This window comes from Echinops telfairi, unplaced genomic scaffold, assembly GCF_000313985.2.
Source record: "Echinops telfairi isolate 266 unplaced genomic scaffold, ASM31398v2 ScPeMD7_2291;HRSCAF=2852, whole genome shotgun sequence".
Taxonomy (NCBI): Eukaryota; Metazoa; Chordata; class Mammalia; order Afrosoricida; family Tenrecidae; genus Echinops; species Echinops telfairi.
The window spans coordinates 26,735,620-26,738,002 of record NW_022106189.1 but is presented as its reverse complement, the minus strand read 5'-3'; the positions used below and the strand labels follow the sequence as shown (position 1 = coordinate 26,738,002).

At 40.3% G+C, this 2,383-nt stretch overlaps 1 protein-coding gene across 1 annotated transcript; it reads left to right on the top strand.

Moving 5' to 3' along the window:
- Window positions 1-1,530: 1,530 nt before the first annotated feature.
- Window positions 1,531-2,010, top strand: LOC101650436 (40S ribosomal protein S11-like). The gene has a single exon (XM_004704862.1). The coding sequence runs from the start codon at window positions 1,531-1,533 to the stop codon at window positions 2,008-2,010; it is 480 nt and encodes a 159-aa protein (XP_004704919.1).
- Window positions 2,011-2,383: the final 373 nt, after the last annotated feature.

Below are 2,383 nucleotides of genomic sequence, written 5' to 3'. Positions count from 1 at the left end.
AGATAAGATATAATAATAATTTATAAATTAGTAAAGGTCCACGAGGGAGGGGGGAGCAGGGAGGGAGGGGGAGGGGAAAAGGGAAAATGAGGAGCTAATTCCAGGAACCCAAGCGGAAAGCGAATTTTGAGAATGATGAGGGCACAAATGTATAAGTGTGCTTTACACAACTGATGTATGTATGGATTGTGATGAATTGTATGAGCCCCAATAAAATGATTAATTAAAAAAATGTTCATGGAAAAATTCCATTGTCTTTCAATTCTTTCAATTCATTCTCCACACATTTTTGGAGACTTATCTTATGTCATAATCACTCCTGACAATAATTTCCAAGGCCCCTTTAGTGGACATGCTAGTTACAGGCTATGGCTCCATTCTAAATGCAATCATCCATAGCTTAAAATATCACAATCCAAATACCTTGTATGAATTTGGAGTTTTTGTTTTTGTTATTTTGCCATAAGCAATGATTTTAATAACACAGTTGACAATGAACTCTATCAAGTTTCCTGAAGAATAAAGTTAACTAAGATTAAATCTCATCCATAAAAGAAAAGCCTTTGTTAACTCTTTCCTGTTATTTTAGTTATCTCATGCTGCAAAAACAAAAATGCAAGTAGGAAATATATCTGGTTTTGTGCCTTTCACAGCCCTTACACAGTGTGAGTACTCATAAGATACATGAATTAATGCATTAGAAGATAAATGAGTAAATCGATTGAGTTAGGAATGCCATGAGAGGGGATAAGGATACTTGGGAAATGTTTTTTTTTTCATTTGAAGTCCATATATGTGTTGGTCAGGGTTGAGTAGAGAAACACATTGATAAACACTCATATGTGTATAAGAAAGAGCTTTATATAAAAGAGCAATTATATATTGAGAAAATATCCCAGCCCAGTCCAGATCAAGTCCATAAGTCTGATATTAGCCCATGTCTGATACCAATCTATGAACTCCTCTTCAGACTCAGGAAAACACATGCAATGATCTGAATGCAGGAAGATCACAGGCCAGAGGATGGAAAGTCGTGTGGATCCAGTGGTGGTGGAAGCATCTCTGCACTGGCAGGGGTCTCCATGTGGCTCCTGCTGCTCCAGGTCTCTAAGGTAGCTCCATGTGTCTTGTCAATAGGAATGCCTTGCAGGGAGTGAGTGTGCGTCCCACCTCCAGCAAGCTATTTATCTCCTTAGTGCCTACAAATGAGGTCATCAAGCTACAACCTGATTGACAGGCTAAACTCCACCCCTTCACTCTCAATACTCTCAAATTGACAACAGATTATGTAACTACCACAATATGATATCCGCATGTGAAAATGTTCAATAAATTATGAGAAGAGGACAGAAGTAAAGATGCAGAGTTGAGCATATTGCAACTAAAAAATCCTGCAAAAGGTCTGAAATGGAATGATCACTGAGGTTCTGCATACCTAAAGCACAAGAGAACATAAGAGACTCAAAGGAGGACAATCATGTTCTGAAGGAAGAGAAATAGCCTAGTCCCTTTTTCCAGGACTCTAACAAGATGCTGGACAATCTGATTGAATATGCCTATGAAAAGCAGCTAAGCACCTACCAATATAAGAAGACAGTCCTGTTGGAAGAAGCTGGCAAGGAGATGCTCCCCAGTTATTACAAGAACATGAGGATAGGCTTCAAGATATCCCAGGACGTCATTGAGGGCACTTTCACTGACAAGATATACCCCTTCAATGGTAAGGGCTCGATCTGGGACATATTCTATTTCCATGACCAAGATGAAGATGCAGGGGACAAATGCCATCTGTCAAGTAGCCTCCACTATACCTACAAATACATATTTTGGAGACATGCCAAAGACATGCCAAAGACATGCAAAGGATGCCAAGACATCCCTTGTTTGAGGGATGTCCAAATTCGCCACATCTTCATGGGTAAGTGCCAGTCTCTGAGCAAGGGCATGCACTTCAATGTGCTCAAGGTCACCAATGAGGCTTGCACCAAGAAGCAGTGCCAGGAGTTTTGAGCCTGCCTGCCTACCCTGCAAGTGAAATAAAGTTATTTTCTCCACCAACACACACAAACCCTAAAAGGGTGTTTATAAATAATGGGTCATTGCCAAATGACCTTGAAAATGTGGTAGCACGTTGACACCACTGACTCCAACTCATTTCTCTTTAAGAGACAGAACAGTAAAACAGAGCCTCACAGCCACTTAGTTCTCTTGGTTGGAAAATACTATGCGCATAACATCTTTTAGTCCTCACATGGGATCAGTTATGGTCCCATTACTGTCTCCATGAGAATGAGAAAGAAAATGAATTTCAGGGTGTGAACTCGGCCTGGGCAGCACGGTAAGGAAATAAAGATACTAGGGTCCCAAAGCCCATAATCCTTCA

Excerpts from the sequence above, each read along its gene's own strand:
- LOC101650436 (XM_004704862.1), top strand. The coding sequence starts at position 1,531 with ATGCTGGACAATCTGATTGAATATGCCTATGAAAAGCAGCTAAGCACC.